The following is a 25,813-nucleotide window of genomic DNA, read 5'->3' on the forward strand; positions in this document are numbered from 1 at the left end:
AATCTGACTGAAGAATTAACTAACGCAGCAAAATAAGCATTCTGATATCGAATCCTGAACAACAACTCATTCACAGCGGTTTCATTAACTCAGAATTTTCTCTCCTTCACGTTATAGATGTGCATTTGCTGTTATTGATGTCACTGTATTTCTATGAATATATATTTCCTTGTTTTCTTCCCCCAGGTAACCCTGACCTAGTTAGCAAAGTCCCTGTGACCATTCAGGTTTTAGATGTTAATGAATATGCACCAGAATTCTCTGTGCCTTACGAGACCATGATGTGTGAAAATGCCCAGTCTGGCCAGGTACAGTATCCAATGTGCTAAAAATAAAAACCAGCCACTGTTCCTGTGATTTTGCTTCAATGTAATAATTATAAATAAGACACGGCTGGGAGTTTCCTGTGAGCTGCTGTCACTCAGTCATCGGAACGTCAGACATTTAGCTGAAATACTGATTACTTGTGATTTCTAGTGATGTTCTGATGACTGATCATCTAACCACTCCAAGGAAACTCCTGGTTAAGACGTTAGTGAGTAATATCAAACAAGGATGAGTCGCTATACAACCTTGTAAAGGACTGTCTTTGCATTTACAGGATGGGGACGAGGGGGGAGGGGTTGGGGGTGGGGGGATGGGGGTGGGAGGATGGGGAGGAGGGGGGTAGGGATGGGAGGATGGGGAGGAGAGGGGAGGGAGGGTGAGTTATTGGCAGAAGGGGAAATGAAGGGCATTAAAAGTCATATTTTCCTGGCTATTTCTCTTCCTCTCCTATATGCAGCCTTCAGACACTGGTATCTCTTCTTCCCACCACACCATGCCATACCTCCCACGTAAAAGACATAGAAACATAGAAACTAGAGGCAGGAGTAGGCCATTCAGCCCTTCGAGCCTGCTCCGCCATTCATTTTAATCATGGCTGATCATCAAATTCAATATCCTGATTCCCCCCGTATCCCTTGATCCCTTGAGTCCCAAGAGCTACATTTCATTTCCTCTTGAAATCACACAATGGTCTGGCCTCAACTATTTTCTGTGGTAGTAAATTCCACACATTCACCACCCTCAGGGTGAAGAAATTTCTACTCACCTCAGTCCAAGAAGGTTTACCTCATATTGTCAAACTATGACCCCTATGAAACTGATTCCCCACCATCGGGAACATTCTTTCTGAATCTACCCTGTCTAATCCTGTTAGAATTTTATAAGTTTCTATGAGATCTCCTGTCACTCTTCTGAACTCCAGTGAATGCAATCCTAACTAATTTAATCTCTCATCACATGACAGACCTGCCATCCCAGGCATCAGCTTGGTAAACCTTCGTTGCACTCCCTTAAGACAGAAGTCACCTGTCCAAAATACACACCATGGTGAGCACTATTATCTCACAGCACCAGGGACACAGGTTCAATTCTGGTCTTGGGTGACTGTGTGGAGTTTACATGTTCTCCCTGTGTCTGCGTGAGTTTCCTCCGGGTGCTCTGGTTTCCTCCCACAGTCTGAAAGACATGCTGGTTAGGGTGCATTGGCCATGTTAAATTCTCCCTCAATGTACCCGAGCAGGCGCCGGAGTGTGGCGACGAGGGGATTTAGTGTGTTAATGTAAGCCTACTTGTGACACTAATAAATAAATGAAGCTAATATACTAAAAAGTTCTGAAGGTCATTTCCACCACACATATATTTTAATAAGTTTTCACTTTCGGCTTTGAAGGGGTGGTGGTCACAATAATACATTGCAGTATTCCCAAATATCAATTGAAGTCCGGATCTGACAAACTGTGAGCTTGTATTGTGTGAAAATGCCGTGGAAGCGGTGCCCTGAATGTCTCTGAAGTTCATTGGACTGATATTTGAAAAATACATCACTCTATAATTGAAAACAATTGATTAACATCCTCATATACAAATATTAGACAGCTCAATTTCACTTTAAAGCTCTTAGATGCAAACTGATTTAGGTAACTTTGATATTTCTTCATATAAATATTTAATATTAATGCTGGGCAACAGTAACATAGGTTCTGGTACATGCTTGCAACACCAATAGATCATATTTGGTGTTTGTGCCTCGCCAATATCCTACAGTCCGCATGGACAATCTCTACAGCTACCCATCTGATGATTGAATTCTAATTCCTGGCCATACTATATTCAGTAAGAAGTCTCACAACACCAGGTTGTTGTGAGACTTCTCACTGTGCTTACCCCAGTCCAACGCCAGCATCTCCACATCATACTATATTCCACATTGTGAGATGTACCTCACCATTATTGACAAAAGTGAATAGTTTCTATGTATCGAGTGACAACAAGGATGGAGTTTATATTACACGGGTCAGTTTATCCTGACTGGCTGAGTGGGAAAGTGAAGTGGAAATCTGGGGCGGGATTCTCCAGCCACTCACAGCAGCAGGGTTCTGCGGTCCCACTGGTATGAGATATGACCGAGCGGCGAATTCTCTGTTCTCAGTGGCAGCGGCGGCAGGGCGTGAGCGGCGAGAGAATCTCAATCTTGATTTTTCACTCAGCCTGACGGGACAATTTGGATCCATCTTCCAAGCTTTATATTAGTGGGATTGGGCGTAATATTGGTGTTACGCTCATCCAACTTTACTCTCCATTAAAGTAATTATGAGTAATATCACAGAATGGTTACGGTGCAGAAGGAGACCATTAAGCCCCTCTTATCTGCTCTCCAAATAAGCAGTTCACCCAGTGCCAAACTCCTGCCTTCTCCCTGTAACCCTGCACATTCTTCCATTTCAGATCCTGGTCTAATTCCCTTTTGAATGGCTCAATTAATTCTGCCTCCAGCATTCTCTCAGGTGCTGCGTCCCACGCCCTAACCACTCACTGCGTGAAAGCATCTTCCATGCTGCTGGCTGTAAAATCAGCTTCCAATCTTCACTCCGCCCCCAAACCGAACCCTGTGGCTTTCCCATCCGTGCCGAGTTAGCTTAAACCTGCCCCCAATGTCAGTGGTAGAACATGCCAAATGTCAGTGGTAGAACATGCCAAATGGCTGTGGAAAATTAACGGAAATTCTGTTTAAAATTATACTTCCCGTTTAGAAAAACTGACCAAAAGCGACGATCAAAGTTACATAACGAGTGAGAACCAGGGGATTTATAAACACATTGTAAATTCCGACACTAGATGGTGCTCCAGGCTGTGGATTTTGGATTGTCTAGCCTTCCGCCAGGGCATTATTCTCTTGAGCTTCTGAAATTGTGCGATGACCATGGTGTCTGGGGCAAGGGATAATCAATCGCTCATTGACTGAACTAAATCAGGTCTAAAACCTGGAAAATGTGCAGCGAATCCAAATTGTCATTTTTATTATACAATCTCAACGATAAATCAATGCTACTTCTGAGATTTGGCAACAGTTTCAATGTAGGCACATTATCTATCCGTTAAAACAGTGATTAACATCGCTCAATTCACTGTTACGGCCTTCAACAATCAGCTACAATCCTTTCCTTGATGGAGGAAAATCTAATGACGGGTTTCTCCAATTTTCTCTAAAGTTCTTGTTGCCGATTTCACACAAAGCTTAAAGTTTTAGCTTCCCTTTAACCCGCAGGCAAAGGATAGAATTGGTTTCAGAAAATCCATGATAAAGAGTAAGCATTCAGAGAAAAACCTGCAAAATAATCAATAAAAGGATTAGAATGGCGTGAATGTTCCCGGCTCACAGTCACGGTCACTAGAAAATCACATGGCCTATTCTTGGTTAGAGAAACCCCACAGGAATCAGGGATCGACTGGAATATCCAAACACCCCTGAGCGGTTCCAATTGTGAATATTTTCCCAAAATTCTCTCAATAACTTGGTATGAGTATGATGCAGACTTTCCAGGTACCTAATCAGCTCACTCTTTCATGGAAGATATTAACAGGAGGAGTTTGACTTACTTAGTTCTCCGTTATAAACTTTGCTCGAGTCAGTTTTAGGTGACGGACAGTAGTTAGCTCTAAGAATCCAATCACTCAGTCAATTACACAAGTGTTTACTTCTCTCTTGAAGAGGCCTCTAAATGTTAGAACAATATAACTGGCATTTCTGGGAGAGGGAGGTTAACCTATGATGATTAACACCAGGAGGATCCGAAACAAATTGGGACAATAAAGAAACTAGAGGGCAAATTTTTCCGTCCCGCCCACCATGGGAATCGGAGCGGGCGAGGGGTAGACCATGGAAAGGTTTGTTAACCTCGGGCGGGATTTTCTGGTTTCGGGGTGAGCGTGGCTGGAAAATCCCATGAGATTTTCACTGAATAAAGTTTCATGAACTTAGTTCAATGCCTTAGTTAATGTTGTCATCTGCATTTGGGAAGGTTATCTGGCTACTTTGAAACCTAAAGGTTGGATGCACTGTCAGAGACATTCTGAGTGATATGGACAGGTAAGAGAAGGTTGCAAGTAGAAAATTGTGATTTATGTCTGTATCACATTCACTAATAGATTGATATGTTATGATCAGGACAGGAGGGGTTGCTTGCTTTTCAAAAGTAGATGTGCTTGCGAATTCAGTGTTTAACAAGAAAAACATGGACAGGTTTTCTTGAGTTTAGAAAAAAGAATATTATTCATTGTACTTAAACCGTCCTGGGTAAAATATTAAAAACTTTCACTTGTACACACGCGCACACACATGTCAGTGTGAAAGTGGTTTAAAGATGTAGACAGATGATTGATCTATTCTTCTGAAGATCGCAGCAGTGAGGTTGACCTCTTTTTAAAGTCTCTCTCTGCAGCACATGGAGACTGATTTCAAAACTTGCAAGTAAGGGGAGAGAGAGAGGCCCACATAGGGATCTCGCTTCCTCAGTGTCTCTTGTGATTGTGCTGGTTTTCAAAGAAAACAGGTGATTAAACACACAAAGGATTGGCTGGCATGTCACATGACCCTTTATCATCAGCTGTCCAGTTATCTCAAATATGGTCATGGCCAGTGGATTCCAGTTGCCTGGCTTAAATGATTAGCTGATGTCTGGACAAGTTCCTTTCATAGTCAGAGTTTCATAGTCCAAGTGGTCATGTCAAGTGGTTTGTCTCCACCTAGATGAGTACCCAGGTGATTGCCTGGGTGCTTTGCTAATAGGATAGGAGACCGCCTCCGTTCATACACTTTCAAGGCAATTGTTCCTGTGAGGTCTTACAATCAGGTTGTCCCAACTTCAAAGGCTTTGGAATGTGGAAGATACAGAATATGACTGAAAGACTATGGAGACTGAACTCCATCACGAAAAAGGCTTTTCTTAGAGTGACTCTCACTTAAAAGTATGGGCCTATAGATTTGGTGGGGACTTCCTGATCTTTCTTTGCAACTAGAAAATGAGATATGCAAAAACTCTGGAGAAACCCAACATTCATGGTCATTGATGTTAATGTGGAGCCAGGAGGGCAGAGTGACCAGTTGGTTTTCAGACAACTGACATGTGGCAAGTGAACCCTGACTATCTGCACAGTAGGTAATCCGGAGTACTTCAAGCAAGAACAGTCTGGTGTCCAGCACAATTCACTATGAGATTTACCAGTGCATTGTTACCTTCACCATGATATTGATGGGCAACCTATCACTCAGCAGTGGTTCAATCAATTGGGAGTACATTGCCTCATGATTGTTTGCTTCCTGCAGCCCACTGAACCGTGAATATTTGACTGGATTCTCTCATTACAATACTGCCAACCAGATAGCTCTTATCCCGGTTTCATAGGCATTTGCTTTCATCATTATGAACATCCCTGACTAGGGCAGCTTTTGCTGAGCCAGCTCAGTGTGTTCAATGTCCCTGATCGCTGCCACATAATAAGCCCATTCTTCCACTCAATAAGATCATGGCTGATGTTTTATCTCATCCTGACATTTGTGGTCATCACCATATCCCCTAACTCTGAGTGCCCATAAGCACATTGCTCCCAAACCTGAAGATGCTCATTGACTGAGCATGCACATCTCTCTGGAGTACAGAATTCCAAAGATTTACAGCTCTCTGAATTAACAAATTTCTCCTCAACTCAGTCCTCAATGGCTGCCCCTCATCTTGAGACCATGATCTATGTTGCTCCCTCTCTCTCTCTCTAAATAAATCTCACCAGGATAGGAAAATAGCCAAATTTAGTTAGCAACCTCTAGTGTTCGCAGGCACTAATTAAATTGGCAATTGGAACAGCTGCCAATCTATCTCCAAGGCCTCTTCTGAAGCAAAACATGGCCATGTAATATATACTGAGGGTATTCGCAACACGATAACTTACTGTTAAAGCTGCCACATAGGCTGCACCAGAGACCTTCTCTCAAAAGCACAACTGTCTGACAAAAGTAGCGCCAAAGCAATCTTAGAAATGTGTTACAGACAAAACTGAACATTTATTGGACTCAGAAAGAGAGGAAACATCAAAATTCAATAAGATGGGTCCCCCCGTCTTAAAATAAATTACAGCGAGTTTAGCTTATGTTTGTTCACAGCTGGAATCAGTCAACACAACAAGGTGAAAACAGATTCTGGATTAACACTCCATTCTGATGAGATAAGATTAGCTCAAATCTCACAAAATGCAATGCAAGAAGCAGCCAGTTTGTTTGTATAAATTTCCATTCACCTTTGTAGTTTACTGTATGAATGGACTTTTATACTCAGGTGGCTTTTTGCTTGAGCTTTCTTTGTGTCGAAACTCTTGGGTTTCAAGGCTTCTGGCAGGTGAACACTCAAAACCCTAACAATGTTCCTGAGTGTTGTGATTAATCATAGAATCCCTACAGTGCAGAAAGAGGCCATTCAATCCATCGAGTCTGCATCAACAACAATCCCACCCAGGCCTTATCCCTGTAACCCCACATATTTACCCGACTAATCCCCCTGACACTAAGGGGCAATTTAGCATGGCCAATCCATCCAATCTTCACATCTTTGAAACACTAAGGGGCAATTTAGCATGACTAATCTATCTAACCTACACATCTTTGGACATGAAGGGGCAATTTAGAATGGCCAATCCATCTAACCTACACATCTTTGGACACACATCAGCAACTTAGCATGGCCAATTCATCTAACCTATGCATCTTTGATCACTAAGGGGCAGTTTAGCATGGCCAATCCATCTAACCTACACATCTTTGGAGCGCGGGAAGAAACCAGAGCACCCAGAGCAAACCCACGCAGGTACAAGGAAAATGTGCAAACTCCACACTGTCGCCCAAGGCCGGAATTAAGCTCGGGTCTCTGGTGCTGTGAGGCAGCAATGCTAATCACTGTACCACCGTGCCGCCCATGAGCCTGTGACTGTGTGCAGGAGGGCACACCTTTACTTTGTTGTTCAGAATTGAAAGATGTTTGACTTTTGAAAAATAATACAGGTTTGAACTGAGTGCACAGAGAGTCATTTCCCCATGCTGTGATCTTTTCAGATTATTATGACGATCAGCGCTGAGGATAAAGACATGCCGCCCACTACTCCGCAGTTTCACTTCAGACTGTCATCCGAAGCTGCCACCAACCCAAACTTCGAAATCCACGACAATGGAAGTAAGAACTGCTACTGTTTTTATATTTTCAAGAACGACAGGCTATTTCTCACAGAATTCTCTTCAAACTAATTATGTTTTTTTAATACACATCCAATCCTTGTTGCAAATGATTTTTTAAGGCCATTGCATGTTTTGTGACTGACTGGTGGAAATAATCATGCTTTTATAATGATGACAACCTTGATTTGAATAATGAGCTTCATAGCAACTTGATCCCAGTGTTGTAATCCTCTGAAGATTCTTATTCAGACAAAAACTTTCTGGTTACAAGTTTCCTTCATTTTAGAGCTGGCATCTCTGTCAATAATATTGTCTGCCTGTCATCTTCATTTCACTTAAAGCATTATAGTCACATATTTGAAGCAGCTTGGGCCTCTCTTTTCCACGATTATGTAGTTTGTTTATTACTCAGAAACTGATCCTGTAAAGTTGCCTTTTGAAAGCTGAGAATACATTGCTGAATTATTTTCCTCTTCCAAGAAGATAACAGGGTAGATTTTCTCCCGTTGTGCTTTATGGGGAGACCAAGGAGGGAGGCAGGGGCTGTTTTTAAAAAGCCTGTTGGGTGCCAATGCGAGTATGGTTGAGCCAGTCTGCTCCAACGCCAAGTTGAGATGCTGCAGTCTTGATCCAGACTCCTTTCCAGCCTCATTTCTTCAAGGTACACCCATCTCAAAGCCTCTCGTGGCTGCAGACATTATTGGAGTGTCAATAGAAGCTGCAGAGCAGATAAATGAGCAATTAAACACTGACAGGAGGGGGAAATAACCACCTCAAAATCCAACAGGAGGGGGAAATGAACACTTTGAGGACAGATGGTGTGGGGGGAGGGGGGGGGGCGCGGGGGGCGGTCACCACAGGGAAATTGTATGGGTTGTTGTAAATTACAGAATTTAATGGAATTATTAATACCCAGAGTTTGACATTTGTTGGTCGGATAAAGAGCTATGTTGGTGACTGGGTTGAAGGAAGTGGTACGGCTGGAATGGATTTTAGAAAGAGATGGTTGGTGTGAAAAGAAACGGTTTTTATTGCATTCATAACCTCGATTGATCCATTTCTATTAAGTCAGGGTGTTGAGGGACACAGTAGGGCAGGGAAATGAGATTGAATTACAGAAAAGCCATGCCTTCGGAACATAACGCCAGGAACAGGACATTTGGCCCCTTGAACCTGTTCCAACATTCAGCTCGATCACAGAAATGCTCTGTCAGTTTAACCACACAACCTTTCAAGTGGTTGTTAGTTCTAGCAGCCAATCCCCCCTCCCAAAATAACAGATAAAAAATAGGTACAACAATTGAAATAAATTAATTAGTGTTTTAGCCGAAAACAGCTGATGATTTCGTTAAATATCTCGAAAAAATGTCCTGCAGGCTGTAAGGATGAAATGGAAGTTGAGTCCATAAATGAGCAAGTCAACTTGGATGGGCAGTGGGGTGACAGGGATCAAGCTGGGGATTGGGACTGACTCGGTTGTTCTGCATTGCCGTAAATTATTCTGTGCTGCAAGCGTTTGGCACTGTGTGGGGAAATTTCCCAAACGCCACAAACCCAGGACTGGAGAAACTGCCTCACTCTCTGGATTTTCACTCCCTGAGGGTAGATTTCAAAGACCACTGACCGTGATGGCACAATCCTTCCCCAGCTCATTCTGCAAAACACAAATTTAATAATGTAAATGCACAGATCCAGATCATCGTTCTGTGCCCATAATAAGGTTTTAAATTTAATGCTTCTCAAGGAGTTAAGGTGTTGTTCAACTTGAAAAACGGATGACTAGTTTGATAACTCAAATGGGCTGTGTGTAGAAATGACTCCGAATGGCTTTGTGAGAATGCTTTCTTGGAAAGAAAATCCAATTTCTCAAATAGGATTGTGGCATTCCATTTTAAAGAGCACTGCTCCACGGATTGGAAGATGCTGACTTGTCAATCACCAAAAGCTCAGTGGACTTGTGAATGCATTGGTTCTGATTGTCCAATGACTTCACATCAACAGCAGTGATAGTCCTCAATGTAATAGCTGTCAGCTATGCACTCAGTGGATATCATCTCTGGATCAGAAGGTGGTGCGTTCCAGTCTCACTCCAGAGACTCCAGCCCATAATCATGTCTGACATTGCAATGCAGCACTGAGGGAATGCTGCACTGCTGGTGCTGCCACCTTTCGCAGGTTAAACAAGGCATCGACTGCATTCTCAAATGGATTTAAAACATATCACGGTAATATTTGAAAAAGGAGGAGGTGTCCTGGACAACGTTTATCTAACATCTAAACTCAATAAAATTCATTATCACATTGCTGTTTGTGGATCTTGCTGTGTGTGAATTGGCTGCCCTGTTTTCCTACATTACAACGTTAACCGTGTTTCAAGTAAGTACTTAATTGGCTATAAAATCGCAGAGTATTCAGTTCAACTCACCACCCATCTAGAGTCCAAATCAAAGCCAATCTTCATCCTGAGAGCAAAGAGAATAAGAAAAACTCACAAAACATTGATTCTCTGTCAAAGGAGTCAATGTGGGGAATGTTAGCACCGTTCACACCAGTAGGATTTTTCCATCCCGTGGCACTGAATGGAGATTTAGCTGGGTGCCAAATTCCCCAACATTGCTGGCTGTGGGAGCACGGTGTGAACAGCCAGTAGGATCATGTCTAATGGTTCAATGAAGAGTGCAGGAGGGAATTCCAGAAGCAGAACCAGCCAGACTGATAAATCAGGTGTCAACATGGTGAGGCGACAACACAGGGCTACATGCATGCCAAACAACATGAGCAGCAAGCAATAGACAAAGATATGTGATTCCACAACCAACAGATCAGATGTAAGCTCTGCAATCTTGCCACATCCAGTTAGGAATGGTGGTGGACAAACAAAAGACTCACTGGAAGAGGAGGAAACTCTATTACTATCACTGTCCTCAATGATGGAGGGCAGGAGCAAACAAGATGAGTGCAAAAAACAAAACTGAAGCACTTGCAACAACCTTTAGCCAGAAATGCCAAGTGGATGTTCATCTTGGCCTTCTCCTGAAGCCCCAGTATCAAAGATGCCAATATGTTCAGATAATTCTATTTACTCCAAATGTTATCATGAAACAGCTCAATCTATTTGATACTGCAAAGGCTGCCGTCAACATTCCAGCAGTCCCACTGAAGTTACAGGCTCTTGAATTAGAGGTGTTCCTTGCCAAGCTCTACAACACTGGCATCGACCCTTGGCACAAACACAGACAAAAGTGCTGAACTCTGGAGGTGAGCTGCGTGTGGCTGCCCACAACATCGAGGCAGAATTTTATTAAGTATGGCATCAAAGAGCCTTGGCAAAGCTCTAGTCAATTGGAATCAGGGGAAAATTCTGCATTGGTTGGAGTCATACCTGGCACCGAGGAAGATGGTTGTGGTATCTGGAGGTCAATCATTCAGTCCCAGGACATCACTGCAGGAGCTCCACAGGGTAGTGTCCTAGGCCCAACCATATTTAGCTGCTTCATCAATGACCTTCCCTCCACCATAAAGCCTGAAGTGGGGATGTTGACTGATGATTGCACAATGTTCAACACCATTTGTGACTCCTCAGATACTGAAGCAGTCCATATCCAAATGCAGCAAAACCTGGAAGATATTCAGGCTTGGGCTGACAAATGGCAAGTGACATTTGTGCCACAGAAGTGTCAGACAATGACCATCACCACCACCCCTTGACATTCAATGGCATAACCATTGCTGGAACCCCCACCATCAACATCCTGGTGGTTACCATTGCCCAAAAACTTACCTGGACTAGTCATATAAACACTGGCTACAAGAACAGGTCAGAGGCTGGGAATCTTGTGGTGAGTAACTCACCTCCTGACTCCCCATAGCTTGTCCACCATCTACAAGGCACAAGTCTGGAGTGTGATGGAATCCTCCCCACATGCCTGGATGGGTGCAGCTCCAACAACACTCAAGAAGCTCGACACCATCCAGGACAAAGCAGCCCACTTGATTGTCACCCCATCCACAAACATTCACTCCCTCCACCACATGTTGCACAATAGCAGCCCTGTGTACCATCTACAAGATGCACTGCAAGGAGCCACCAAGGCTCTTTAGACAGCACCTTCAAAACGCACGACTACTACTATGTAGAAGAGAAAGATTAGCAGATACATTGGAACACCAGAAAGTTCCCCTCCAAGTCACTCACCATCCTGACTTGGAAATATATTGCAGTTGGCTGGGATATAATCTTGAAATTCCATCCCTAACATCACCGCGGGTGTACCTGCACCTCAGGTACTTCAGCAATTTCAAAAGGCAGCTCACCACAGTTCAGTTAGGAATGGGCAATAAATGCTGGTTTAGTCAGCATCACCAAATCCAATGAAAAACAAAACCCTGAACAAATAGCAGTGGATTTTCTCTGGATGGTGATGGGAAGCCTTCATTACCTTGCACAGAAGCCAACTATCAAAAAAACATTGTATTCATATCCTACTTTTAGAGTAGTTAAAACACACTCCTTTGCCTGAGTGAGTATCAGACACAGTTTAACACTGGGCTAGGTAAGGAGCTATTAGGGGAGGTGACCAAAGTTTGCTCAAATCAGGTTTTCAGGTATATTTTAAGGGGGGAACGATGGAGATAGAGAGGTTTATATTAGGAATTGCAGAGCTTAGACCACAGGCAACTAAAGGCCCAGGTAATAATGATGGAACTATTGAAATCAGGAATATCCAAGAGACCAAAATTGGGGGAACACAAGGATCTCAGAGGGTTGTGAGGCTGGAGGAAATTACAGAGATAAGGAGGGCCAGGCCAGGAGAGATTAGAGAACAAGGATGAGATCTTTAATTGGGTGCAAGACTAAGGGCCCATGTGGTGCAGTAAGCACAATGGGTTACGGGGATAGACCTTGGTGTGAATTGCAATACAAGCAGCTTTGAATGAATTCAGATTTATGGAGTGTGGAAGATGGGAGGCTGACCAGAAGAGCATTAGGACAGTCATGGCCAGTGGTAACACACCTTATGACACAAGATGCTTCACCCATTTTGAAATGACATTGACAATTCCCTCACTATCCATGTGAACAAGGAGTCTGCAGATCCACACACTCCGCACCCTCTGGACACTACTCCTGAAATGGAACCTCAGACTGTGGAATCAGCCCATTCATTTTCCACGCATTCTCCACTGTGTGTTGACTGTGAATGGAATCTGAGATACTGGAGGTTTGTTCTATTTCTTATAGCTTGAAGAGGCTGCATGTCAAAAGACATTGTTCCACTGAGTAGATTTCAGATAAATATATATTGATCATTTTTTCATCATTGCTTGCGTTCCAGTTATTAATATTCTGTTAACATGCTTGTGTGCTGAAACTGTATTGTACAACATTCACAGTTTTAAGGGGGCCATTAACTTCATAAAATAGCTGAAAGAAGAATTTTGTGAATGAATTAGCAAGTTTGTTGTATCAAAGAGTGTGATTTGAACCCCTTACTTTAAAGGAGAACTGCACAGATTTATTTAAAGTTGAGGAGACATTTATGAGTTCAGGACCAATAAGGTTTTTTTTAGAAGTGTGGTCACTGTTGTACAATAGGCAAACTGTAACAGCAAATCTGCACACAGCAAGATCCCACAGGCACCAACATGTGATAATGGCTGAGAAATTATAGTGGCACAGGATACAGGTACTAAATGGTTGTTGGGTGGTGGGAGACAAGTCTTGGTGGGCAGTCAGCATAAGCCTGCAAACTACAGAGACCTACCAATAAGACAATCCCAAAGCAACTTAGGGTGCAGGTACTCAGGAACCTTGGCCACATCCGAGGCAGAGCTGGCTTACAGGGAGTTCTTGTGTCAGGAAGGGGCAGATGAGCTGGAGGGATTGGGGGGAAGATGTGAGCTGGAGGTGAGGGACGAGGAGTCGGAGGAGAGTGAGTCAGACTGGTGGGGGATATGGCAATGTTGTGAAGTGAGGACCAATCCTGTTCTTTGTAACTTCACTGTAAAAATAGAAGGGAACTGATTATTTCATCATCAGCCTCTGGCTGTCCCGTTAAAGGCTGCTGGTTAGATTTCACACATGTTGGCCAGTTTATGCTAAATTTGGCTAGTCTTTCATCATGATTAACACATTTACCAGGGCCTAGTGCTCATTTAAGGCGGGTGAACTTCTAGGACAGTTCAGGGCTGGAGAGATCCTAGTCAAAAAGTCACGCACTGAATTCTTTTCCCAAATTCATCAATATCTCCCTGAAAACCTTTCAGTGATGTTGGTTGAAGGTTAAATGTTTTCAGCACCTCGTCACACAGCTTCTTATAACAGTGCATGGATTTCTGATCTCCTGTTGAGTACAAGACGACAAGCTTCAACAACACGTTTCTTTTCATAAATTTGCATGGATTTTTTTTTCCAAAATTGATACTTCATTCATAAAATTTATAAAAGTACATGAAGTACTTTGAACAGTTCAAAGTTGACACTATGGGCCTGATTTTACCATTTTGAGTCTAAGTGCCGAATCTGGGTGTCAAATAGATCCACGCCTGGAATCCTCTTTCCAGCGCGCCGATATGCGTTTTGCCGGCTCCGGTCCGATTTGCGCTGTGGGCGGGGCTTAGCGCTGGTGGACCGATCGGAGCTCTGAACCGCGCATGCGCAGTTCGAAAAAAAATCCGAAGCAGCGCTCCCAGGCGGGGAGAAAAAAGCAGAGAGTGGCTCTCTGACCCAGATCATCCAGAGGGTGGGAGGGGGGAGGGGGAGGAGGAGAGGGGTTGGGACCCAGATCACCCTCTGGGGGCGGGGGGGGGGGGGGGGGTGGGGGGGGGTGCGGTGGGAGGAGGAGAGGGGGTGTGACGGGTCCATCTGGCTCACTAAGTCAGTCACAATACTGCGTTCAGCATCTACTGAACCATCTTGGATACAAAGGATAATGGCATGAGGGTTCTGCATGTAAGCCTTGCTTACGCTAAAAATTATATCCTTGGTGTCGGCAGCCATTCCTGATGTTACAGTACTGATAGCACCAGGAAGATCGACCAGTACCATTCATTAACCTTTGTATCCAGGATGGTTCAGTAGATGCTGAACGCAGTATTGTGACTGACTTGGTGAGCCAGATGGACCCACAAAGCAGAAGGACCATCTTTGTGTTGACCAAAGTAGATATAGCTGAGGAACATACAGCTTATCTTGCTAATGGAAGGATGGCGGGGGGAGACCAGCGATCGAGGTAGGTTGTGGGTGTGCTCTGCCGGGGGGGACTTGCCTCCCAGGGGGGTCTGATCCGGGGGGGGGGGGGCGGTGTGGTGGTGGGGAAGGGGGGGGGTCTGCCGGGGTGCTTAGCGGGGGGGTCTGCGAAGGATGGTCGAGGAGGATGGTGACTTCACAAGGGCAGAGAGGGCTTCAGAGGTTCCCCTACAGAATAGAACTCCGCTTCGGACTTTTATTCTGCAGGTCGCTGAAATTGCGGATCCGGAACGGGCCAGGAGACGGTAAAGTGGGATGTGGCAGTAGAGTTGGGCGCACGGTTCATTAAGTCGATTTAAATGCATGCAAATGCATTTAAATTGTCGGGCCACCCGATCTGGCAAAGGCCGGACCCGCGCCCGAATCGGGTGTCGGTAAACCCGCGATCTGTTCAGATTCGGGCGCAGATCGCGGTATAGGCCCGACGCCCAACTTTACCGCGATTCCGCGCCTGAAAACAGGTGCAAAGTTTTGGTAAAATAGGGCCCTATGTAAATGTATTGGGGGTAGGATGGTGGCACAGTAGTTAGCACTGCTACCTCAGTGCCAGGGACCTGGGTTTGATTCCCAGCCTTGGATGACTGTGTGGAGTTTGCACATTCTCCCCGTGTCTGCGTGAATTTCCTCCGGGTGCTCCGGTTTCCTAACACAGGCTAAAGATATTCAGGTTAGGTCAATTGGCCAGGCTAAATTGCCCCTTAGTGTCCCAAGATGTGTAGGTTAGATGAGTTTGCCATGGGTCATGTGTGGGGTTACAGGGATAGGGTCTAGGTAAGATAATCTGTCAGAGAGTCGGTGCAGACTCAATGGGCTGAATGGCCTCCTTCTGCTCTGTCGGAATTCTAAAGTGCAAATCAAGTCAGTTTTGTGTGTCCCTCAGCACATAGTCCTGTCCTTTGGAATATACCAGTCTGTAACACAATGTTAACATCTCTTTGCATTGGAAGAGCAGCACAATTTGGGCAGTGCAAAGAATGTCTTTCATCGAATTGATGGAACAGCCACGTGGAAGTGTAGAAAGGACCTTAATTTAAACTCATATCTGAAAGATGGAAGTACAGCACTCCCTCAGTACTGCACTGAACTGTCGGATGGAAGTACAGCACTCCCTCAGTACTGCACTGAACTGTCGGATGGAAGTACAGCACTCCCTCAGTACTGCACTGAACTGTCAGCCTTTCTCAGGCATTGGCAAACCTTTTTACTTGAAGAGCCTTTTAAAAACAAGAATTGCCTGGAATGAAAACTATTAGGAGCCATCAAGCAAAATGTTTGAATAAACGAATGACCAGGGTGAGGTTAGGGCCGGTCAAGGACAGTAGTGAGAACTTGTGTATGGAGTCAGTAGAGATAGGCGAGGTGATGAATGAATACTTTTCTTCAGTGTTCATCAAGGAGAGGGGCCATGTGTTTGAGGAAGAGAAGGTGTTACAGGCTAATAGGCTGGAGGAAATAGATGTTCGGAGGGAGGATGTACTGGCAGTTTTGAATAAACTGAAGGTCGATAAGTCCCCTGGGCCTGATGAAATATATCCAAGGATTCTTTGGTGGCCAAGGAATGAGATTGCAGAGCCTTTGGCTTTGATCTTTGGGTCCTCACTGTCCACGGGGATGGTGCCAGAGGACTGGAGAGTGGCGAATGTTGTTCCTCTGTTTAAGAAAGGGAATAGAAATGACCCTGGTAATTATAGACCGGTTAGTCTTACTTCGGTGGTTGGTAAATTGATGGAAAAGGTCCTTCGGGATGGGATTTACGACCATTTAGAAAGATGCGGATTAATCCGGGATAGTCAGCACGGATTTGTGAAGGGCAAGTCGTGCCTCACAAATTTGATAGAATTTTTTGAGGAGGTAACTAAGTGTGTTGATGAAGGTAGGGCAGTTGATGTCATATACATGGATTTTAGTAAGGCGTTTGATAAGGTCCCCCATGGTCGGCTTATGATGAAAGTAAGGAGGTGCGGGACAGAGGGAAAGTTGGCTGATTGGATAGGTAACTGGCTATCTGATCGAAGACAGAGGGTGGTGGTGGATGGAAAATTTTCGGACTGGAGGCAGGTTGCTAGCGGAGTGCCACAGGGATCAGTGCTTGGTCCTCTGCTTTTTGTGATTTTTATTAATGACTTAGAGGAGGGGGCTGAAGGGTGGATCAGTAAATTTGCTGATGACACCAAGATTGGTGGAGTAGTGGATGAGGTGGAGGGCTGTTGTAGGCTGCAAAGAGACATAGATAGGATGCAAAGCTGGGCTGAAAAATGGCAAATGGAGTCACCCCCACGATAAAAATACTATTTTTACACTTCTTGACTTGCTTTTGAAGCCTGTTTCATGTTAATATGATCCAACTGGAAAAGATTGGAAGCCACAGATGTTGGTGAACCTTATGTGGCACTGCAGTCTGGAATTGCAGATTCCTGAACAAGGATATCATTTTTGTGGTTCTGGAGTAGCTTTACAGTCCATGAATTATGACTCAGAAGTGAGGGAGGTTCCACTGAGTCAAGGCTAACATTGATAAGAATACCTAAAAGGGACAGATTGTCTGTCACTGTGGGCCCAAGGTGGAAGAATTTGCTCGCCAGTTTCAGTGTGGTGTTATTTAGTGTGATTGGGGCAGAGGTGCCACAATTTGTCCCATTACCATTGGTTTTTTTGACACTTATAGTTTGGGGGAGCATGTTGCGGGCGTTGCTGGAGATACACTCCATCAGTTTGCTGTGGGCGGCAATTTCAGCATTATTATTTGGAAGAGTTCTCTGATTAGGACAATGCAGTTTTGTCTTCACTTTCAGTCTTGACAGATTGTGGAGCTTGCCGTATGACTTAACTCTTTATTTTAGGGAAGGCAAAGGTCAGGAGCATGGAGAAGATACCAAACAGTGTGTGGGCTGGGACACGGCCCTGTTTCACTCCATTCTTCATTCTGAAACTATCAGAAGTGGAACCATCCACCTGGACAGTGCAGAATATGTTGCCATTGAAAGAGTGTAGGAGGCTGAGGAATATATATTGCAAAGCTCTGTTCTGCCAACAGTGTTAAATACCTTAGTGAGATCTACAAAAGTAAGGTAAAGAGGTAAATCCTGTTACCTACCCTTCTCCTCTAGCTGGCATATGGAGAAGATCATGTCCACAGTCGATCTGCTGGCATGGAAAGTGCACTGTGATTCTGAGTACTCTTGGTCTGCAAGTAGAGGGCGTCTTTTAAGTATGACCCTGGCAGGCTGATTCCGGGGATGGCAGGACTGATGTATGAGGAGAGATTGACTAGGTTAGGATTGTTTTTGCTGGAGTTCAGACAAATGAGGGGGGATCTCATAGAGACTTATAACATTCTAACAGGACTAGACAGGGTAGATGCAGGGAGGATATTCTAGATGGTGGGGGAGTTCAGAACCAGGGGTCACAGTCTGAGGATTCAGGGTAGACCATTTTGGAAGGAGGGTGAGGTGACATTTCTTCATGGAGAGTGATGAGGAATTATTTGGACGGACTATTTTTCCAAATATATTGCAAAGCTCTGTTCTGCTAACAGTGATGAGACTGTGGAATTCATTACCACAGGAAGTAGTTGATGCCAAAACATTGAATGTATTCAAGAGGTGGCTGGATATAGCACTCGGGATGAATGGGATCAAAGGTTATGGGGACAAAGCAGGATTAGGCTATTGAGTTGGATGTTCAGCCATGATTGTAATAAATGGCGGAGCAGACTCGAAGGGCCAAATGGCCTCCTCCTGCTCCTATCCTCTATGTCTATGTCTAATACCTTCATCATGATGCTAAGGAGAGAATCAGTTGTTGCAGTCTATTCTGTCACCTTAATTTTTTATAGTGAGTTTGGATTATGAGATCTGAATATACACAGTAGGAACATGACCACCACTTTTGGTTGATTTAGGTAACCTGCATGGGATAACACCAAACTGATCCTTCGCCCAAACTGATGGATTATATTGCACCTTGAACTACAGCTGTGGAAGATGGCTGACTTCCACATTGTCAGCTGTCAGGAAAACAAGCTCGGTAATTTCCATCCACGCTGCCTGTGGGATATTGCGGTTATCCTGGCAAGACAGAATCATGAACGAGGCTGTCCACTCAAAGGTGAAGCTTCCAAATAGAGGTGGCTTCAGTGGATCAGACACACCCACAGAATGGAAGACGTTGCATAGCCAAGGGCCTCCTACACGGTGGAATAGCCAGAGTCAGACAACCAATTTGGCACCGAATGTTGAAAAAACCCACCTGGTTCACTAATGACCTTGAGGGAAGGAAATCTGCCGACCTTACCTGGTCTGGCTACATGTGACTCCAGAACCACAGCAATGTGGTTGACTCTCAACTGCCCTCAGGCAACTCGGGATGGGCAATAAATTCTGGCCAGCCAGTGACGCCCATGACCCACGAATGAATAAAAAAAACCCAAGGCTCTGCTTCAAGAGTTCTTGCACGTGGGACATGAAGGCACTAAAGTAGCCGGGAGTCATCTGCTGGCAGAAGAGAGAAATTGTAACTCCTCCTTTGGGCTGGAGTTCATTGCCACACTGGCAGCAGCAGCTTGGTTAGAGACACGAATATCGAAACATCAATCCACAACATCACGCGGCAGTATTCTGAGCTTGTGGTAGGACTTGCCCTCAAGGATCGATCTTCACAGATCTTCAGCAATGAGGCACCAATTGAAGGCAGTGCACCTAATGGATTGTTTTTGGTAAGCCCATCATCTCTGATGAATGGAACAAAACGGTAAACATACATTAAATGGCAGAACCCTTCAGAGTATTGATAGGCAGAGAGATCTAGGTGTACAGGTGCACAGGTCACCAAAAGTGGCAACACAGGTGGAGAAGGTAGTCAAGAAGGCATACAGCATGCTTACCTTCATCGGCCAGGGCATTGAGTTTAAAAATTGGCATATTATGTTGCAGCTTTATAGGATCCTAGATAGGCCGCACTTGGAATATGGTGTTCAATTCTGGTCGCCACACTACCAGAAGGATATGGAGGCTTTGAAGAGGGTACAGAAAAGATTTACCAGGATGTTGCGTGGTATGGAGGGCATTAGCTATGAGGAGCGGTTGGAGAAATTTGGTTTGTTCTCACTGAAACGATGGAGGTTGAGGGGCGACCTGATAGAAGTTTACAAGATTATGAGGAGCATGGACAGAGTGGATAGTCAGAAGCTTTTTGCCAGGATGGAAGAGTCAATTACTAGGGGGCTTAGGTTAAGGTGTGAGGGGCAAGGTTTAAAGGAGATGTACAAGGCAGGTTTTTTACAGAGGATGGTGGGCGCCTGGATCTCACTACCGGAAGAGATAGTGACTTTTAAGGGGCATCTTGACAAATGCATAAATAGGATGGGGAATGGAGGGATATGGTCCCCGGAAGGGTAGGGGGTTTTAGTTAAGTCGGGCAACATGGTCAGCACAGGCTTAGAGGGCCGAAGGGCCTATTCCTGTGCTGTATTTTTCTTTGTTCTTTGTAATACCTAAAAATAATAACAGCATGATTCTAATAGGGCCCCTTTTGACTATCAGTTTATGGATCAACAGTAGCAAGTTATTAATATATTTATCAAATGTCATCTGTTTCAGAACCAGTCCAGTTGTATTCAAAGAGTTTGTATTAGATAGAACATGAAAGCAGTGAGATAAAAGTCTAAAGGGATACAGAATCTGGCCTTGTACATTATAACCGAGAATCGAGCAATTTCCTCTCCGAAAAAAGTCACAGTGGAATGAATAATTACTCAAATGTTTCCTGACCTTTCACTGCTGAATCTCTTCACCAGAATTAATTTATTAAAGGAATTGCGATGGCAAATATATACAGAGGCAAAATCATAGAAGGAAAAATATTCAGAGCTGCAAATGTATCTCTTTTGTATGTGTTATGCAAATAAATTTTGCTGCAGTTGAAATAAGATCTTATTCTACCCATATATGTTTGGACACCTTTCGCTGTTCTTTGTATCATGAAGGAAGGGCACATTTTGCTTGTGCAGTGCCTGCATATGAATTGTGACCAATACGTTGATAATAACATCGTAATCTAGCTTCTCCTGCAGCTACAATGTTCGCCAGTACCCCAGGAGTGGAGGAAACAATATAAATGAAATTCAAACATTTATCTTAAACTGGAAGGAATTATTTTCTTACATCATAAGTTGCTAGTTTCTTCTCAGTCATCTGTAAAAACTAGAAATCGAGTTTAAATTGATGAATTAGCATTGACTGAACAATACAAATTAACACTTGGGATGGCACACTGGCACAGTGGTTAGCACAGCTGCCTCACAGTACCAGGGACCTGGGTTCGATTTCCGGCTTGGATCACTGTCTGTGTGGAGTTTGCACGTTCTCCCCATGTCTGCATGGGTTTCCTCCGGCTGCTCCGGTTTCCCCCCTCAAAGAACAAAAGAACAAAGAACAGTACAGCACAGGAAACGGGCCCTTCGGCCCTCCGAGCCTGTATCGCTACTTGGTCCAACTAGACCAATCATTTGTATCCCTCCATTCCCAGGCTGCTCATGTGACTATCCAGGTAAGTCTTAAATGATGTCAGCGTGCCTGCCTCCACCACCCTACTTGGCAGCGCATTCCAGGCCCCCACCACCCTCTGTGTAAAAAACGTCCCTCTGATATCGGAGTTATACCTCGTCCCTCTCACCTTGAGCCCGTGACCTCTCGTGAACGTCACTTCTGATCTGGGAAAAAGCTTCCCACCGTTCACCCTATCTATCCCCTTCATAATCTTGTACACCTCTATTAGATCTCCCCTCATTCTCCGTCTTTCCAGGGAGAACAACCCCAGTTTACCCAATCTCTCCTCATAGCTAAGACCCTCCATACCAGGCAACATCCTGGTAAACCTTCTCTGCACTCTCTCTAACGCCTCCATGTCCTTCTGGTAGTGCGGCGACCAGAACTGGACGCAGTACTCCAAATGTGGCCTAACCAGCGTTCTATACAGCTGCATCATCAGACTCCAGCTTTTATACTCTATACCCCGTCCTATAAAGGCAAGCATACCATATGCCTTCTTCACCACCTTCTCCACCTGTGTTGCCACCTTCAAGGATTTGTGGACTTGCACACCTAGGTCCCTCTGTGTTTCTATACTCCTGATGACTCTGCCATTTATTGTATAACTCCTCCCTACATTACTTCTTCCAAAATGCATCACTTCGCATTTATTCGGATTAAACTCCATCTGCCACCTCTCCGCCCAATTTTCCAGCCTATCTATATCCTGCTGTATTGCCCGACAATGCTCTTCGCTATCCGCAAGTCCAGCCATCTTCGTGTCATCCACAAACTTGCTGACTACACCAGTTACACCTTCTTCCTAATCATTTATATATATCACAAATAGCAGAGGTCCCAGTACAGAGCCCTGCGGAACACCAGTGGTCACAGACCTACAGCCGGAAAAAGACCCTTCGACCATTACCCTCTGTCTCCTATGGCCAAGCCAGTTCTCCACCCATCTAGCCACTTCTCCTTGTATCCCATGAGCCTTAACCTTCTTAACCAACCTGCCATGTGGGACTTTGTCAAATGCCTTACTGAAATCCATGTAGACAACATCCACGGCCCTTCCTTCATCAACCATTTTTGTCACTTCCTCAAAAAACTCCACCAAATTTGTAAGGCACGACCTCCCTCTTACAAAACCATGCTGTCTGTCACTAATGAGATTGTTCCGTTCTAAATGCACATACATCCTGTCTCTAAGAATCCTCTCCAACAACTTCCCTACCACGGACGCCAAGCTCACCGGCCTATAATTTCCTGGGTTATCTCTGCTACCCTTCTTAAACAACGGGACCACATTCACCATCCTCCAATCCTCAGGGACCTCACCCGTGTCCAAAGAAGCGACAAAGATTTCCGTCAGGGTCCCAGCAATTTCATCTCTCGTCTCCCTGAGCAGTCGAGGATAGATGCCATCAGGCCCTGGGGCTTTGTCAGTTTTAATGTTCCCTAAAAAACCTAACACTTCCTCTCTTGTAATGGAGATTTTCTCTAACAGGTCAACGCCTCCCTCTGAGACACTCCCAGTTAACACGCCCCTCTCCTTTGTGAATACCGATGCAAAGTATTCATTTAGGATCTCCCCTATTCCCTTGGGTTCTAAGCATAATTCCAGTCCAAAAGTGTGCGGGTTATGTGGATTGGCCATGCTATACTGTCCCTTAGTGTCGGGGGACCATCTAGGGTAAATGCATGGGGTTATGGGGATAGGGCCAGCGTGGGATTGTGGTCGGTGCAGACCCGCTGGGTCGAATGGCCTCCTTCTGCACTGGAGGATTCTATGAACACTTATTGTTTCTGATTTAAAATAAACTTGTTGTGGGCAAAAGTTCATTTTAGAGTAAAGATGCAATAAAGTGTAATTGCTCCTTTCTCAGAGCTAGTCTGAACGAGCAAAAGGATTAATGTATCAAAATAAACTTAGCTAAAGTTGTCTCACTGTAATCGTCAGAAATAAATGGTCACATTTAACTGCATTCATGCTTTGCTAATCTTTTGCTGCTCTACAGAGTGAATGTTTGAAACCATTACATTTAAAGCACTAGGAGATGATAATAAAGGGAGATTCCTTGCCGAAGACTAACATGTAATAGTGTATTTAAAAACCATGTAATGCCTTATCTGTGACTACATGCCATTTCTCATTTCACTACTCAGCAGTTATCTTGAGGTTGTATAAAAATACCTTGCACAGACCATTGCAGATGCCTAATGCTCAGTGATTACAAGAAGCACATAATGGTGCAATAGGCCTGTCGTACTTATGCTGGAAAAGTCTAAAAGGCCTCAGCACAACATTGTACTGTGGAGATTACCCAAATGGTTCAAGGAGACATCTGACTGCCACCTTCTGAGGGACAACTAAGGGCAGGCTGTAAATGATTGGCTTGTCAGCAATGCTCACATCCCATGAATGAATGTGTTGCTTCGTCGAAAGTGTTCTGTCTTAATAGTTTTTCACCATTTTTATCATTTAGTTCATGTTTTTAACATTTTTTTTTGACGTATCACAGACAACACAGCTGGAATCTTACCCAAGAGAAATGGCTACAGTCGCAGGCAACTGGAGCTCTATTTCCTTCCTGTTGTGATCTCCGACAGTGGTTACCCCATTCAAAGCAGCACAAACACATTGACTATTCGAGTCTGCGGGTGTGATGTGGATGGCACGATCTTGTCTTGCAATGTTGAAGCAATCTTTCTGCCAGTGGGCTTGAGCACAGAGGCATTGATAGCAATCCTGCTTTGCATCATTATTCTCCTCGGTGAGTCTAACCCTGTTCCATGTTACTATAGCGATGCTCAGTCACCAATGACATTTAGTAAATTAAAATTAAAATGCCAGTTGACATTAGACTTCTTTGGTATAGTTAGCTACGTATCGATAAGGATCCTATCTGCAGCTTAGTCATGTGTTTCCACAGAAACCAAAGGAGGAATGGGAACATTTTTAATTTAGCAGTTAACATAGATTTTTATTAAATCAATCTTGAGCCTCACAGTTCAAGGGCTTTGCTTGGCTTTGACATCTCAAACTGAAGGTATGCCGAATTAACAGTACAACCATCCTGCCTATCTCTGCAATCCTCTCCAACCCCACAAACTTCCAGATCTCTGCACTCTTCTAATTCTGCCCCCGAGAGCATCTTGTTTTTAATGACTCCACCATTCGTGGTCATGCCTTCAGCTGCCTGAGTCCTTGGCTTAAGAATCTCCTTCCGAAATCTCTCTGCCACTTCACCAGTTAAAGTTTATTTATTAGTCACAAGTAGGCTTACAGTCACACAGCAGTGAAGTTACTGTGAAATTCCACTAGTCGCCACACTCTGGCACCTGTTCGGGTTCACTGAGGGAGAATTTAGCATGGCCAATCCACCTAACCATCTTTGGACAGTGGGAGGAAACCAGAGCTTCCGGAGAAAACTCATGTAGACACGGGGAGAATGTGCAAACTCCACACAGACAGTGACCCAAGCCCGGAATCGAGCTCAGGTCCCTGGTGCTGTGAAGCAGCAATGCTAACCATTGTGCTGCCCTATTTTCTCCTTTAAGATGCTTCTTAAGATCTATCTCTCTGATCAAGCTCTTGACTATCTATCCTGAAATATTCAGATGTCAAATTTTGATTCGTAACACCCCCTTGAAGCACCCTGGGATATTTTATGATGTTAATGATATATTAACGACCCAGATCTTGGTGTGCAGGAGGACTGTTTCAAAGTTTGCGGATGACACCAAACACGGAAATATTGGGTGGCATGGCGGCCCATTGGTTAGCACTGCTGCCTCACAGCTCCAGGGACCTGGGTTCGATTCCTGACTTGGGTCACTGTCTGTGCGGAGTCTGCATGTTCTCCCGTGTCTGCGTGGGTTTCCTCCGGGTGCTCCAGTTTCCTCCCACAGTCCAAAGATGTGTGGGTTAGGTGGATTGGCCGTGCTAAATTGCCCTTTAGTGTCACCCGATGTGTAAGTTAGAGGAGTGAATATATGGGGTTATGGGGATAGGGCCCAGGTGGGATTGTTGTCGGTGCAGACTCGATGGACCCAATGGCCTCCTTCTGCACTGCAGGGATTCTATGATTGTAAACTGTGAGGAGGACAGTGTTGAACTTCAAAAGGAATCAAGAAACCGCAGCTCTGAACACTGTTTGAACATTTTGAATGTGGATAGTAAGTCAGCTGTATCCCGATTGAAACTGGGGAAATTTGTGGACAATATCCCTTGGACCTTCCTCCTCGTTTTATTGAATTTATTGTTCAGCTATTCCTGAAGCCGCCTGATATAACTGTAACCTTCTCTGGTCCGATTTTTCTGAGATTGTTTGACTCCCCATTGCTCACTGCCGCTCTGGCCCACACCCTGATCACTCGCCTTTCCCACTGAGCTGGTGCTGGTCCGCTCGAGACGCCGCCCCATTCTCTGAATTGAAAGGCTGGGTGTTACAATCTCACCAGCAGGGATCCGCCCTCAGCTTAATGTTT

General features: G+C 44.5%; 1 protein-coding gene across 4 annotated transcripts in view; it reads left to right on the forward strand.

Annotated features, from left to right (window-relative positions):
• LOC144480524 (cadherin-12-like) overlaps window positions 1-25,813 on the forward strand; it is a 201,943-nt gene that overhangs the window by 173,396 nt on the left and 2,734 nt on the right. For 3 of the 4 annotated variants that reach the window (XM_078200098.1, XM_078200105.1, XM_078200114.1), the window contains 3 exons: window positions 187-308; window positions 7,424-7,541; window positions 23,845-24,096. In XM_078200098.1, the coding sequence (XP_078056224.1) occupies window positions 187-308; window positions 7,424-7,541; window positions 23,845-24,096 (492 nt within the window). Of the gene's footprint in view, window positions 1-177; window positions 309-7,423; window positions 7,542-23,844; window positions 24,097-25,813 lie in introns of all 4 variants that reach the window. The other variant, XM_078200090.1, reaches the window with a different exon arrangement.

Source organism: Mustelus asterias, chromosome 2 (assembly GCF_964213995.1).
Source record: "Mustelus asterias chromosome 2, sMusAst1.hap1.1, whole genome shotgun sequence".
Classification (NCBI taxonomy): Eukaryota; Metazoa; Chordata; class Chondrichthyes; order Carcharhiniformes; family Triakidae; genus Mustelus; species Mustelus asterias.